At 33.8% G+C, this 13,877-nt stretch overlaps 1 protein-coding gene across 1 annotated transcript; it reads right to left on the minus strand.

Annotated features, from left to right (window-relative positions):
* Window positions 1-4,042: 4,042 nt before the first annotated feature.
* On the minus strand, window positions 4,043-13,509 carry LOC140886363 (diacylglycerol kinase 4-like). Its single transcript, XM_073292906.1, has 12 exons — window positions 13,037-13,509; window positions 10,234-10,356; window positions 9,973-10,110; window positions 9,806-9,891; window positions 8,024-8,111; window positions 6,841-6,916; window positions 6,670-6,752; window positions 6,231-6,301; window positions 5,485-5,562; window positions 5,214-5,301; window positions 4,738-4,854; window positions 4,043-4,425 (listed from the first exon to the last, which is right to left on the minus strand). The coding sequence occupies exons 1-12, from the start codon at window positions 13,376-13,378 to the stop codon at window positions 4,267-4,269; spliced, it is 1,449 nt and encodes a 482-aa protein (XP_073149007.1). The 5' UTR covers window positions 13,379-13,509; the 3' UTR covers window positions 4,043-4,266.
* Window positions 13,510-13,877: the final 368 nt, after the last annotated feature.

The raw sequence follows: 13,877 nt of genomic DNA on the forward strand, positions 1-13,877 counted from the left end.
GTTATCAAATGTTCTGAATCATCATTTTTGTGTTATAACTACCGTATATATATACTTATACACGAAACAACACGTTATAAGGCGTAAGGATGCAACCCATGACAGAAAAAGCCCAGAAACAGACATGACATCCTCTTGAAGATCGTGGTAGTTTTGTGACAAAATCCATCGTGATATGATCCCATTTCCATTCAGGAATTGCTAAACTGTGCAATAAACCACATATTCGCTTTCTCTTAGCCTTCACCTATTGACAGTTTAAGAATTTGGATACAAATTCTGTCACATCATTTTTCATTTGTTTCCACCAAAATTACTGTTTCAAATCATTATACATTTTTCTACCATCAGGATGAATGCTAAACTTACTGCAATGTGCTTCATTCAGAATTTGATATCTCAATTCTGCAACATTAGGCACAACAATGAGTTTATTCACAAACAAAACGCCATCAATACTGACCTGATACTCTGATTCATGTCCAGATCTGACTTTCTCAATTGAATTCTGAATATTTTGATCAATTTTCCGTGCTTCTTTAATTTTTTAAAAAAATTCAGGCTCATCTTGGATTGCATAAACTTGAATAGGCTGTACATTTGTATCAAAATCCAAGCCAGAAACACAACTATATTCTACCAACTTAGATACACGCATAGTAGATAGAGACAAATCACAAACCTGTCTACTCAAAGTATCAGCAGCTGCATTAGACTTTCCTGGGTAATACTTGATTTCACAATCAAAATATTTCAATAAGTCCAACAAACTCCTTTGTCTTATATTCAATTCAGCTTGTGAAAATAGATATTTCAGGCTTTTATGATCAGTATAAATTTCAAATGTCTTACTGTACAAATAATGATACCAGATCTTCAAAGTGAAGACAATAGCTGCAAGTTCAAGATCATGTACGGGATATCTGGTATCGTGAGGTTTTATTTGTCTCGAAGCATATGCTATTACATGACCAATGACACATAATACGCCGCACTGTGTGTATGCACGGACCCTGGAAGGGGGTCCGTGCTAAGGTTTGTGCCCCTACGACAACGTCTTTCAAATGCACGAACTCTGGAAGGGGGTCCGTGTCAGGCCCGTGTAGCTTCGCATCTTCAATTTAAATGCACGGACCCTTATACGTTGGTGGCAGGGTCCGTGCATGGATGGCTCTGCAGAAATCTTCATTCTATTCATCACTTAGAACTTCAATGATGTTGAAATGCCCTCCAACTTGATCACCATGCTTTCCAAAGCCTTCAAGACTTGGACCGCTTCCTTGAATTTCTTACTTCGACCCCTCGTTATTGGTCCTTGTGGTAGCTCCAACAGATCCCTAGTCTTCTTGACAACTTGATCAACTTGCGAGTCATCCATGACCACATCAGAAGGTTATGCAATATTTCATTTACGCTCGAGTTCAACGAATTCGGAGTTTAGACAACCATATTCAACTACTCTTATACTTCAATACATTCTTCATTTTTACTTCATAAAATTGTTTAAACTTGAGGTCTATGTTTGGATCCAAGAATTTTAAATCCATAGATTTTAAATTTCAAATATATATTTTTTTGTTTAGAAACATAAAATCATAGGCTTCAAATACAAAAACTCCTCAAGATAGTCTGACGGATCAATTTTGTGAGGCGGAGTCAGACTTGACCCAACTCATAAAAAAAGTATCACTTTTATGTTAAAATTATTAATTTTGACTCTAAATATTGATCGGATTGATCCGTCTCTTGAATATAAATCCGTAAGACTCTCTCACAATAAACTAACTCAACTTCAAATACATCACTTATGTGTTTATATAGATAATATTTCATGTTAATTAGGATGGATTTCAAGTTCATCTAATAATGGTTTCATTTGAAATACATTTTAAGCTCCATTTGAAAAACTATTTTAAAAATCATTCCAGTATTCTATATATAAAATTATGCATGTAAATAAAATTTTTGCAAAACGTTTTTGAAAATATTTTTAAAAAAATGTTCACTAATTATATTTTTTACATAACAATTGATTTTTTTTTTTTTGGGAATAAAACAACGCGAGTTAAACAAAAATTGAAAAAATGTTATAGAATAAGTGTTCAAAAACTTCTTAATTATTTTAAACTACTTATCATTTTTTTAAAAAATAGTTGTCCAAAACATCTTTTCAACTTTACAAAAGTATTTATAAAATAGTTATCCAAACATGTATCTATATGTTACGCCTTAAACGCGTATAAATCTTGAGTAGTGAGATTAATATTTTAAATGCATTAAAATATCTCAAAAAAAAATTGATGATTACAAAACTTGGTTTATTGTTACTAATCATTTAAAATGAGAAAATACCGATTTAATGATTTTCCAGTTGCGTTCGAAACCTCTGAACCTAGGTTCGGAAGATCCGAACATCACCATATTGATATTCTACTGAAGTACTTTTGATGCAGCGAAGAACACCAGTTTGGAAGGTTCGATTGGAGATCAGATGGTCCGAACGTATGCTAAATGAAGCCCTGCCGAAGGAGTTCGGAAGCAACAAAGTGATTGTGTTCGGAAGCTCCGAAGTTTGGATCAGTCCGTCCGATCTGTCAAGATTCATCAGTTGAAAGATTTGCGGAACAATATATTCTGAAGATGATCTGAAGCTCCGAAGTGTGATCGGAGCATCTGAACTCGATGCCAGCAGAACCATTTTGAAAGTTTGAATCTAAGCGGAGAGTGAAGATCGGAAGCACCGAGGATGGGATTGGAAGGTCCGATCTTAAGCATAATATTTTGGCATTGGTTGCACCAGATCGGAATATCTGAACTGGGTTCGGAAGGTCCAAACTTGCTCATTTTTCACCGCTATAAATAGGTCATTCAGGAGTCATTTGAAGACACACCATCTGCTTTCAAAGCATTCTTCTCTTGTGTCTTTCAATACATTCTTGTATAAGCAATCAGTGTGGTGATCGTGATCGTTGTATCTTTGACAATATGGTGATTATTTGTAGCTATCCTTGGAGCCTTCATGGCCAAGTAGACGCGGCGAACTTGCAGTTGTAAGGACTAGCTTGGAGCTATCAAGGCCAAAAAAAATTTTAGTGATACCTCGCATAATCGATCTTAACCGAGAAAGAAAGACATAGAGGTTTCATCGTTGAACTTTCATTAACAAACCTCTTCTCTTTTACTGTTTTATTTATTTTTATCATTTTATTTGCTTTACTTTTTGATGTTCTTTTATTGTCCAACAAATCTTCCACTTACAAATTTACAAATTCACTTTAAAATCGCTAAAAAGGTAAAAGAACCTAATTCACCTCTCTTAGGTTATAACATTATACAATAAAAACAACTTTTAAAATATTTATAAAAATTTTATAAAAAACAGCTCTATAAAAACATTTATATATATTTGCACAAACGGAATCCTAATTTGTATTACTAATGTGTAAATAAACAAGAATTGAAATTAAGATTTGATCTATTATTTCATTTTAAACAATCGAACAATAATCAAAATCCATGTATTTTAAATTCATGTCCCCAAGTGCAGCCTAAAAGATACTCAAAAACTCGAGCTAGGAATTCAACATTTACTTCATTAGCGCGAATAAATACATAAAATAAATCAAGCTCTAAATCAAAATTGTTGTTTACTCGATCAACACTGAAACTAAAACACGAAATATGAGTAACATGTTCGCTTAGATTCAATTGCATCAGACCTCTGAATTCATTCATAGAAGTGCGAATGTATAATTTCAAAAAGAATATATACAAAATTACTATGTTCTCTGTCCGGTAATAGAGACAAGGGAAAATTCTATGCCACCCCAAGGGCACTGCCTTGGGCTGGCGTGGCAATTCGTGATTAGTTAAAATTAGTGGGCCCCACCACGCCACCCAGGGTTGTGCCCTTTGGGGTGGCATAAAACTTCCCAGAGATAAGAACGATTTTTCAAGGGATCACCCGACCTACGATTTTATTCTTTATTACTTGGAGATCAAAGAATTGCTCATACAACATATTATATTATGCACAGCTTCATGTGTTTTGAGTAAGAACTTGTTGAACAATACAGGATTGAGATACAGACAACCTCAAGATGTCTAAAACCACCTTTGGGAGACTTTACATGGCGAATTCGGGTCTACAACAGACTAAATAAATTCCCCTAAGCAATAAATAGGATATGAGACTAAATATTGGAGCTGTACAACAATAAGCCTTCAAAAGGTGGATGAAACTTTGCAAACAGAAGGAAGTAGAATCTAGTCTTTCTTGACCATAACAGACTTGTACGGTACACGTTTAATTTCCACGAAAGTTGAGAACTCTTTGTTCATGGGCTGTTTCCAAGGTTCACCATCCATCTGCATATACGCCTTTGTCCATTCCCCACCTCTAAGTTCAAACCGAATATCTGAGACCTGGAAATTGCGGTGTATGACCAATTAGCAGTGTATAAAACCATAATTTGTTATTTGACAACAGCTGAGGTGTCGCAGAAAAACTAATGCAGAAAAACAATGGAGCAATTCGAAAATATTCACCATGTGCTTCAAAGGAACAAGATTTATTTTTCATGCATAATTACCATAGTTTTTACCAAATAATGCCATTTAATATTACCCTTTGGTAAGCATCTGTCAGCATGCCATCGCACATAAAAATAAATTTGATAATTCTTCTCCAAAAAAAAAATTGATAATTATACACTTTAAACCAAGTTCTTACAGTACCTGGGCTATGTGTTTTGCTGAGATCAATTCAGCCATGACCATTGAAGCATGCCACCCATGTTTGAAAGCAAAAATCTCTAGTAAACCATCATCTGCATGAGCCTCCACAAATCCTCTCTAGAAAAAGAAAAAACAAATAAGAGAACAGTCATTAATAATCAATATGAAGCAGCTATTTTAAGAGATTGATCGGTATAGGTTCGCCATCAAGCCAAAAATATAACACTATTAAGATAAATAATGCATATGAAACCAAAAGGTAAACTATAATTTGTCCTTTTATGGGGAAACATGAAAGTGAAGCAACATACATAAAGCCAAAAAAATGAATTATATCTTTTTGCCCTGTCTATGGGGAATCATGAGTGAAGCAACATATATTGCTGCGGCTTGAGGAAAACAAACACGAATGAATATTTCGTGCACATCCCACTATGTCAACTGCAGAGGTTGTATGGTGTGAACAAACTCTTTACCTTTTCTAAATAATCTGGCTTTAAACGGCCCCATGGATTTCTTCCACTTCCATAGCTAGGAAGATTGAGGACAACTATAGACCTCACACTGGAAGATCGATAAGAGGTCATTGAGAGTTAATTCAAAATGGACAAAAAATCAAGTACAGAAATAAATTATATGAAAAGAATTAGCCAGTGAAGCTGGAAGAAGATCACAATCGTTCAAAATACAGTTGTTGTAAACAAGCGATGCATTCAGATGCACTCTAATAAGGCAAATCGAGTTAACCTTGATGGGACAGGAATTTGCTCCCATTTGGAACAATTAACCTTCTTAGCATATATCCTTAAGATGTTCTTCAAAGACCTGCACAACATTAGCACGAAATTGTATTGCAAGGTTTAAGAGAAATTAATCTGCATGGACGAAGGAATATCACATGTTTGCAGCAATCAACATCACAATGCCTAATCATTCGTTACTATACAAGTAAAATACATATGACATGAAGATATGTTAAAAAAAGAGTATCAAATATGCTCAAGCATGTGTGCAGAGAAAGGGCTTTATACATCTTAATGCCACACTTACTTTGGAAAGAATAAAGAGGAGCAAAGAAGCAGTGATGTAAATCAAGTAGCAACTTCAAAACGATAACTAATTTTATTCAAGACATACTATAATTAGAGTAATTCAGAATTCTAGAATACGAGTGTACACTACTGGAATCATTCACTAGTAAGTAAATCCACAGTTTACTTGGCATTAAATTGAAGAAACTTGCTAACTAAGGTTCACATTAATATATCAACAAAGGAATACATGCACCATATGATACCAAAAAAAAATTCTATTAGCATTCTAAAAAATTCTACAGTTAGGAAAACAATTTTACAATTTTGAACAGATTTATATTTACTTGAATGCTCGATTTAAGCAAATAATGGTAAATACACTTAAAACGTAGTTAGTATTGAACGCTATGATTTTTAAAAAAACTGAATTCAAATTCTGGAACAAGCAAAAACAAGTACCTTAAACCTGGATTACTGCTGCATGGCGTGAAAAACCACCCTTGTTTGCAACTGTATCCAGAATATATTAACTGCAATAAATAAAATTTAGCCATGTATTACTGCCCCTTGTCCCTCGATAATGAAAACTATGCATGTAGATTGTAGACACATAAAAGAATGTCCATAATTGTTGTGTGTATTTCGAGGAAATAAATACAATACGCAGCCAAATTTTAGTCACAACGCAGATGAAATACAATGAAAATAAAGTAGCATCAGGATTAAGAACCAATATGTAAAAGAAAATTGAAGGAAATAGCATAATCCCATCTAAATCTTCGAAATCTTGTTGTCCAATCCAAATGTCACATAACCCACCTTTAAAACAACAAATTCCCAGCTCACTAAGTACGAAAAAAATCAGAGAAAAATAGAACTACAAAAGAACAATTTGCACCTTGTTCGAAATAGGACCCCGAGCAAGGGAAGGTTTTTCATTCCGTAAATGGTGGAAACCATAAGCAACCTGTGCATCCATGCCTGTACTCACAAAACATAGATATTACTTCAACTAAAACTATGTGAGCACAACTCAAAGGAGAAGAAACTAACAAAACCAAAGGCGGACCTAAGCTGAAATAATTATAAAAGACTCCCTGATAACAGGAAACCTTTTCTGGTAACTCCCCTTCAACTTTCAGTTCCTGCAAATGACATTGAATAAAAACAAAGATAGTACCTTCAGTAACTACATAATGAATGTAAATTTATAGTGTCATTGCCTTATCAAGACATGGGGCGGGCAAGCCACATCAGTAAGGGCAAATAAAATAATTCATTCGTTTTTGTTTCCCACAAACCTTCTGTTTGAAATATCATTTCTTGTGATTTTAACAAAATATCAAACCATTTGTTGAACTAAGGTGTAAGTTCAACACAAGAAACATTAGCTGAAAAGCAAAAATTGAAGGTAAGGAAGTGCAACGAACTTCTATTTAAGATACCGGCCACCATTTTTACAAAAAACAATGACGCATGCATGCCTCACCAATAAAGATGGAATTCAGGACAAAATAATCCATCAAAAAGCATTATTTAATTGGAATATTTGAATTTGATGAAATTCTAGTTGTAGGCTATCTTTGTGTGATAGATGTATTCGAAGAGTGTGTCACAGAAGGTCACTTATTTACCCGTTCTCTACAGATATTACAGAGTAATTTTTTTCAAAGCAAGAAGGCAATTGGCAAGCTTTTACTGTAGTCCAAAGATCTAATTAATCGATGTTCCTGTTCTTGATTGGTTGTTGTCATTAGTTTGTAAACTATAACAAGTTAAATTAAAATCAATTGCAAACATCATAAGCTCTTAAAGAGGCTAAGATGATCTTAAAAGTCCGCATAACCAAAAAAAACGAAAAATGAAATCCTCGTTATTGTGATTCCAAAGTTACTCTTCCCCTGAAAATATCTTTTAAACTAAACTTATTTATGAACGAACATATATTTTTATAGTATGGTCCCACATCTTCAAGAATATCATTCCAAAACATCAGAGTCCATGAGTTGAATTGAATAAGCTTAATATGACCTCCTAAAGAAGACAATCCAAATGCATCCCCTTGCCATAACTAATTTGCTATGAGAGAGTAACCTTTGTGTTCTGTTATTAGAACTAGCATTTTATAAGATTAAATAGCTACTAAACATGAGTAGGTCAGGTACAAAGCCATTTACCTTTTGTATCAATTTTAACTAAAAATAATCCACCGGAACAAAACAAAGACAGTTAAATTAACTTGGGCTACAAACCAGATCAAGAGATGTTTCTTCGGTGGCTTTGAGAGAATGAGGGGTTTTCAAATCTTCCCCAGATGGCATTGATATTAGAACATGCCAACTGCACATTAAAGGTGCATTTGTCAATCTCCAAAGGTAATGCATCTTTAAATGGAGAAACAAATGAAATATTCCGATAACTAACTCTACATGCAACTTTCTACATAAAAACAAAGGGTTCTGAAAAAAACAAAGACAACTAATAGTTTGTGGCCACAATGCGATGCAACTAAATTTACCAAAAGAGACACTTGGAGAGAATTGGAGATGTATAAGTCATTTCCAAGATAGTAAATGTAATCTTCAAACATACCAAAGATTCACAGATTAACAATTATGACAAGACCTTGACAAACTCAACATAGTTTAACCATTTTCCCATCAAATTAAATAATCACATGTCCTTACATTACAAATTACAACGTCTCGCATTTTTTTACACCTTCAGCAAGTGAATTCATCAACCACCTTTGCTAAAAATCAACCAATCAAGTCAATCCCACAATCGTCAATCCTACAATCTTGTCCTTTGAATTAAAATTTTGTTCTAATAAAGTTGTCATCCTCTTTAAGGTATGGAATTAGGAAGAATGAGAGTGAAGGCTTCACGCAATCAATCTGCAGTCAATACTATGGTTATTTGACTGATAAAGAGGTTGATGTACATGTAATTGAATGAATTGGCTAGATATATTCTGCCTATCGCTACATTAGTTTTACTCAATGATAATGTTTCTGTATCATTAAATGTTCATTTCTGGAGGGTGTTCACATTAAGAAAAGGGGAGAAGCTAAAGTCATTTTTGTGCAGAGTTTAGGATAGCAGAATTTGGGGGTTAGAGAGCATAGTTGTCTTTCCTGCGAATTTCTTTTTGTTCTCGGACAAACAATCCAACCTAGTTATCTCATACACTCTATACCCTTGAAGGGAAAATCTCTATTCCAAATAAGGTTCAAGTTTTTTGTTGGAATCTGTCACTTAATAAACTGAATATACATGATGTTCTATAATGGAGAGTGTTCTACTCAACAAATATGATGAATATATAGATCATATCTTTCCATTGTGCAGTTTCTCAACATCTTTATTGTACAAAATACTGAAAGGATCTAGGTCCCAATGGACGTGGATAAAAAATGTAGCAAACTTGTGTGAATCCAACTACATGTTTGGAAGAGATAATGCCAGAAAATTATGAAAGTTTGCAATAATGATAATCTCGTAGGAGCTTTGGAGGGAAAGGAACAATCACATCTTTGAAGGAACATAAGGTGTGTCTCAAATTGTCAGAAAAATCCAATCTTGGGTTGCACTTTGTGCACAACTTGATAAAGACCTAAAAAAACTCCATCTAGTTCATAATTAATTTGTTGCCAACGTATATGAGCATGAATACATAATGGCGTAACTTATTTTTATTGGAACTAAATATTTTGGTTGAGCCGTCTACCAAAAGCATTTACAGATGGAATAAAAGGATACCTTCTTCAAATGTACATTTATATTTATTTTATTAATAAAATTTTGTTTCCTAAAGAAATTATGCCATCAAAAAATGGACCAAAAGAGGACCATTGGCCAATCAGTAATCTTCTAGCCACCTATTTCCCTCATTGTTTCTATCAGTTGTACAATACCTTGACCCAGAAAGTCAGCCACGGATTTGTTGAGAAAATGTGTACATAAGTTAATCAAACATAGTACACTAAAAAAATCCAAAAAGATATTCAAACACAACAAACTATAAAACTAACCTATCCAGATGGGCAAGAGGACCATTGGCCACCTTGTCAAGAGTTCTTTTAATGGATGATTTCCAATTGAAAGGAAATGATCCACCCTACAAAAAATAAAAGAACTACCAATCTAAGATGCTAGACAATGGGGGCGATGAAATTGCCACATATTATTAAATGCACACCCAATGAAAACTCCTTGACAAGTCATTCCCTGTTCCAAGTGGAATAACTGCAGTTGCTGGTATCGGCAGTCGACCCTGTTTGTTAAGCTCCCCAAGACAACAAAGAACCCATCCAACAGTACCATCACCCCCCGCAACCTGTCATAAACTAGATACATTCAAGATCTCTGCGTAAATTGTCTACAAGTACTACTACAAAAGTTATTTTGCACAGTAGGTAGCAAAAAAACTAAAAATACATAATCAGCTGCGGATACATACCACTATTCTAAGTTTTTCACGGATCTGTTTCGCACAGCTATCGCCAAGACTAGCAAACTTCTCCAGGCAACACAATCCATACTCAACAAATTCATGAGGCTTTACGTTTGATAAGTCAAAAACCTGGTAAATATATAACAGGAAAAAATTGATAAAAGCCACATACGAATGTTCCTTGTTGTAACCTCTTCATCACAGTTTCCTGGTATTTTAATAAGCATTAGGCTTAATGCTAAACAGGATTCCTCAATGCTAAAAAGGATACAACTCTAATGTTCCTTGTTGCAACCTAAACTCTAATGTCACTTCCTCAATGCTAAAGAGGATACAACTCTAATGCACCAGTGTGATGCTTAAAATCTCTTACATGCAACCAAGCTATCAAAAATCAACCGAGGGCATATATGATTCCTTCAAAAGTTGCAAGTGGAAATCTTTTTCTTTTATTCCATGATTGGAGAGCCACTCCATTTCTTGTTTTACTTTTTCCTGTGTACCATCACTTAAAACTTGAGGTTTCTAATGTCTTTGCCTTCTCTCCCACCCATTTTGTGTCTTTTACACAGAAAATATTAATAGTTCTAATGCCTTTGACTGACAACCTAATGCAACCCTCCTCCTTTACCTGGGTTTGAGTTCGAACTTGGCTCGAAATATTAGACTATGGTTGCGAAGTATTTGAACTATTGCTTGAAAATATAGACTCGAAAGATTGGAAAAATACATATTTACTTTTTGACTATATTATATTAATGTTAATTAATAGATTATTAAGTTTACGAATACGCAAACCATCGAACAAAATAATTGGAGGGAGGGAGTATTACTTTTAGTTCAGATTAAATCAACAAATTTTTTTATCTTTCAAAACACTAATTAAACAAGGCCGAGGTAATATGAAAATTTTATTTGTGAAATTTTTATTTTTCAATAATTTTCTTAATTTGTATGAAACACAAATAAGCCTTTACACATGGGATGGAGGAAGTATTACTTCTAGTTCATCTTTTTGCACTTTGCAAATATACTATAAATTTAATCACAAAAACTTTTATAAGGCCGTCCACGGATAAATTTTGTGATATGGATCTCCAACTAGACCTGACGCATAAAAAATATAACTTTTATATCAAAACTATTATTTTTCATTGTAGTTATGGATCGGGTCAACCCGTTTCAATCACACGAGAGACCTACTCAAATATAATAATAACTAGCTACGGTGGCACACGCTATGCGTGTGTAACTAATAAAATGTGATAGTATCAACTGTAGAAAAAAATTAGATAGATGATAAGAAATCAAAGAAATTCACTATAATGAAGCATAAAAATTTGACTGAAAAATTTGACTGAGATAGCAACACACACTTGCATTGGTGAAGAAACTTCCTATCCTTACTTGATATTTTGGCTTTCAGAATTGGACGATTGAATTCTTTTCTACTTTGTGGGAAAAAGTTTGTTATGGAGACATGAGAAGGTGGGAGAGAGAATGAAATAGGGAGATGTAGGTAAAACTTGAGAAAAAAGTTAAAGTGAGGGTAAAATGAGAAAAAAAACATGGTGTCCTCTTGTCATACCAAATACGGTTATTATATACCTCTCAAATATTATAAGATAATAATAATAATAATAATAATAATAATAATAATAATAGTGAGTTTGGATACAGAAGTTATAGCATAAAAAAACTTAAATAAATCCTGCTTTTTAAAATGCTTTTATTTAAATAAAAAAAAAGTATAAACGGTTTTAATATATGGATAAAAGTTGAAAAGTGCTTTTATTTTTAAGTAGAAGTAGAAGCATAAACCAAAAGCCAAAATTTTAACTTTTTTAAGTGTTTTTTTCAAAACAACTTGTGTAACCCAATTCATTTTGATAATTCTCACTTTAGCCCTAACAATTTTATAAATATCATTCTACTGTTTGAATTTTTTTTAGATCTATTTATACATCATTACCTTTATTTTATAATAGTATGTCAATTTTTTATTTAAAAAATTGAATAAATTAAAGATACGAAATAAATGAAAATCCAAAATTCTCTCCCACCAGAAAAAAAAAATCTTTCCAAAACAATAGATAAATAAACACCAAACTGGAGTGAGAATTTGTTTGCTTAATTAAGCCACGAATTAAGCAAGCAAAGAATAATGCTCGCTTTTTATCACAAGGGCACGAAGAAAGTGCGAACGGATTTTGACAAAGACCTCATTATATATGCACTTCCAACAAAAGATGCATAACTAACGCGCGTGCCCTCAATTACCCATATATCTCACCAAAACAAAAAACTTTATATAAAAGAGAAAAACACGAGGAAAATAAAAACAATAATAAATTTTCAGAGTTAGGGAAGAAATAATGTATACAGGCCACATCTAAAGATTACACATTCCACACAAACGAAATTAAAGTAACTCGGATCCAAGTTTTCAGCAGTCAAAACCCACTGTAAATTCTCAAAAAATTTAAAAAGCAGAATACTGAATATTCATATCAGCAATCTTCTCATTAATCAGAAATCCCTTAAGGAAAAAGGAAAGAACAAGTCTTTGTATGTTAAATTAAAGTATTTATTTTAAAAAAATATATACACACGAGATGAGTTGTCAAATTTATCTTTTAAAAAGAAACGCACGGAGTGAGAAAAAACAAACACATAAATGAACGTCAGCATCTACAAGTCACTCGTACGCGACAGTTGTTACTCGATTCAACCAATTTCCACAGCGTAAATTCGTCTGTTTCTCACTCAGATTAGATTATGGAGTCGTGAGTTTTTATGCTTTATATACCTGTTCTTCGGCCATGAGTTCCTGAAGTCGGGCCTTCAGTTCGGGCCCGTGCCGCCCGCCGCTCTTGGAATTGATAAACACAACCATCGGATACTCCGGCGGGGGAGCGGGATCGACTCCTTCTGCGTGAGCAGACTCGTAAAGCCGAGAAACAGCGGCGGCTTCGGCGTCCTTGGCCTGGATCGCGGTTCTCACGGCGAGCCTGATGTACTCGGGGTAAGTGGTCTTCTTCCTGAGCTCCTCCTTGGCGATACGCACGCCGGACAGCGTGAAGCCGCGTATGGAGTCGACGAGCGAGGAGCGGGCCGACCCGACCCGAGTTGGCGTGCCCGGGGAGCCCATTCCTCTATGCGATTTCTGGCCTGGTAAAAATGGATTCAAATATTTTGGAGAGAGTTAACAGAGTGTGGCTTCCGGAGAAATTTGTTTTGTTTTGTTTTGTTTTTATAAGAATGGGCTCGGAGATTATGAGAATTACAGAAATGCCTCCACGTGCTCCACGGTTTTAACTTTTTCTCTTTCTACCCGCTGAACAAAATTAATTATATAATAACTGATGAATTACTCATTAAAAATAATTATTGTTATTTTCAATTTACAATTAATAAAATATAATAATTTTTTTATTAAAAAAATTAATAAATATGATTTTAAATCTCGTAAGATTTTGTAATTAATAAATTAAAAAAAATTATGAATGATAAAAAAATTTATTTTATTTTAGAAAAATATATTTGTATATCTATTATTTTTAATATAACTAGTATGTATGATGTTAATGTTGATATAAAAACTATTTTAATAGAAATGAAAAGAGTGTGTGAGTTTGAAAATGTCCATT

The sequence above is a fragment of the Henckelia pumila genome, chromosome 3 (genome assembly GCF_033568475.1).
Source record: "Henckelia pumila isolate YLH828 chromosome 3, ASM3356847v2, whole genome shotgun sequence".
Lineage (NCBI taxonomy): Eukaryota > Viridiplantae > Streptophyta > Magnoliopsida > Lamiales > Gesneriaceae > Henckelia > Henckelia pumila.